Source organism: Neltuma alba, unplaced genomic scaffold (genome assembly GCF_004799145.2).
Source record: "Neltuma alba isolate B1F8T4 unplaced genomic scaffold, ASM479914v2 tig00011781_pilon, whole genome shotgun sequence".
In the NCBI taxonomy this organism is placed as follows: domain Eukaryota; kingdom Viridiplantae; phylum Streptophyta; class Magnoliopsida; order Fabales; family Fabaceae; genus Neltuma; species Neltuma alba.
The window spans coordinates 366,599-368,843 of NW_021636404.1; the positions used below are offsets into that span (position 1 = coordinate 366,599).

Consider the following 2,245-nt stretch of genomic DNA (forward strand, 5'->3'; position numbering starts at 1 on the left):
GTAAGCCCAGAAATATTCAGCTCTGCATTTGTTTTTGGTTTGTTCCCAAAGAACGTGTGGTGGAGGAGGAAGAAGAAAGGGACATGTTTGGTATTTCATTTTTATTATGTGGCGTGCTATCCTATATGGTAGAACCACCCCAACACAAATTGGTCAACTAACATTGACCGTTTAACTCCGTTGAAATATGACGACATTGCTACGATTTTGTCACTTCCGGAACCACTTTACCTCAAAAAATATTTTTGGATACCCACAGTTCCTTCGTGAAAACTTTCGGGACTAAAATATACCTTAACCCAAACGAAAATGAAACACATATATTATTATGCTGTGTATAAAATTATTTATCTAAAAGTAGTTATGCTACCTAATTCTCCAAGTTTCAAACAGATTTGGAGAAAAAGGGGCCCCACAGTACTGCCGTTGTCTGGTCTGAAGACTTCCCAAGGAGTGACAGAATAAAGATAACGTCCCATTTTCTTTCGGCCAGAATAAAAAGCCGAGTTAGCCGGAATCTCCCAAGCGTTATTATCAGTTGGAATTTCAAGTGGCTTTTTATTTTTGCTGATCAAGCATGCTGCAACTGGGATAAGTTCACTGTGTGAAGCAGCCATTGCAAGCGGAGTATTGCCCCAGTAAGCATCGCGTATCTCCAGATATTCTTCTGGAGCTAATCTCACCAGCTCCTCTACTATGCCCAGATGCCCAAATTTTGCAGCCACGTGAAGAGGTGTTTCGCCCATTGACTTCGCAAAATCTACGTCCAATACCTGAGGATAGCGATCAATGAATGCTTTCGCAGCCAACCAGTTGTTTTCAGCTATGGCCTTGAGCATATTACTCATCTCTAATTCTTCTACCTCCGTTAACTCTGTAATCACCACTCAATTATATTTTGAGTAGGAGGGCAATAAGAGAATTGTTAGTAGCCTTACAAATAAAGAAGGACCGTATATTTTGAGTAAATTAATTTTGTGGAGATGACTCTTGTGAGAGAGCTGGTGCCCTAATTACTAAAGGATTTTTCCACATATACCACTAATGAAATATATAAGGCACTGACCTGGGGGAGAAGCCGGTGCAGAGGCCGGCGCATTGTTATTGTAGGTCTCATAGAGAATGTCCCATGCATCTTTGGCTTTAGAGACCCCTTTTATATGGGAGTGATTGGGACGTCCACAAGAGATACGGATGACGTGCAATGCTGCAGCTGTGCAGCATTGTTTCTTCTCCATTTAGGAAACCCTTCCAAATCATCTTCGTCTGGTCTTGCGCTACTATTCGTCACTTCCCAAAGATCTCGAGATATCAGATAGTTCTTAACCCATTCGAACCAATCACACTGCTGTTTCTCGTGAGTGGCTCTGCAACTATGTCGTTAAAATTGCGGCTTCCTTCCATAGCTCAATTAACTAAAGCTGCTATGTTGCAGACGGTGAAAATTTGAGCCTCCTAATCAGCACAAAATAATACTAATAATAAATAAAATGGATAGTTTTTTGGAATATTTTCACATGATATGATTATGGTGGAATGATGCAGGTCGCAAAGTAAGCGCTAATTATTGACCAACAAAGAAAATGTAAGCATTAATCATACCTCTAATTTCCAAATGGACTTTCAAAATTCAAATTTTCAAAAGTGTTGCCCCCACCAGGTGCCACTTTTCGGAACAGAACACACGAGTCATCCAAACTATAAAATATTAATTTTCGAAGCCCTAGGTAGCAAAATTCAGGCCGCTTATATCATGATGACAGATCTATAACCATTGAAATATTAATTTAAGTTTTATAAAATAACTTAAAAAACTATAAAATAATAAGTTTTATAAATATTAAATAAGCACAAATTATGAACTTAAAACTTTAAAATTTATTAAACCACCATTATAGCTATGAACTTCAATTAATCACTATCCTTTTAATATTCTGCAAATTGAAATGTACTAATGCATGAAAGGTAAAAGAAAAAAGAAAAGAGCACTAAGTAAGAAGAAAGCATAATTGAATTGATGTGTTGCCAAAAGGAAAAGAAAAGGAGCGCTTAACTTTTTCTAAAGGCAAAAAATAAGTATAGCGGAAAACCTTTTCAAAGTGGGTGAAGTGGAAAGGAGCCGGTAATCCAACGTGCTATCTTATCTTCTCTCTTGCCACGACGCGAGCTTACATCTTTATTTGATATCTGTGGCCATGACAATCAGAATCCAATAATTTGGGTTTGTTGGGATTAGGATGAAAAA

The 2,245-nt window shown here is 37.9% G+C and overlaps 1 protein-coding gene across 1 annotated transcript; it reads right to left on the bottom strand.

The window, feature by feature from the left end:
- Positions 1 to 347: 347 nt before the first annotated feature.
- Positions 348 to 1,238, bottom strand: LOC114717911 (uncharacterized). The gene is made up of 2 exons (XM_028903135.1): positions 1,067 to 1,238; positions 348 to 874 (listed from the first exon to the last, which is right to left on the bottom strand). Exons 1-2 carry the CDS (start codon positions 1,236 to 1,238, stop codon positions 348 to 350), a joined length of 699 nt encoding a protein of 232 aa, XP_028758968.1.
- Positions 1,239 to 2,245: the final 1,007 nt, after the last annotated feature.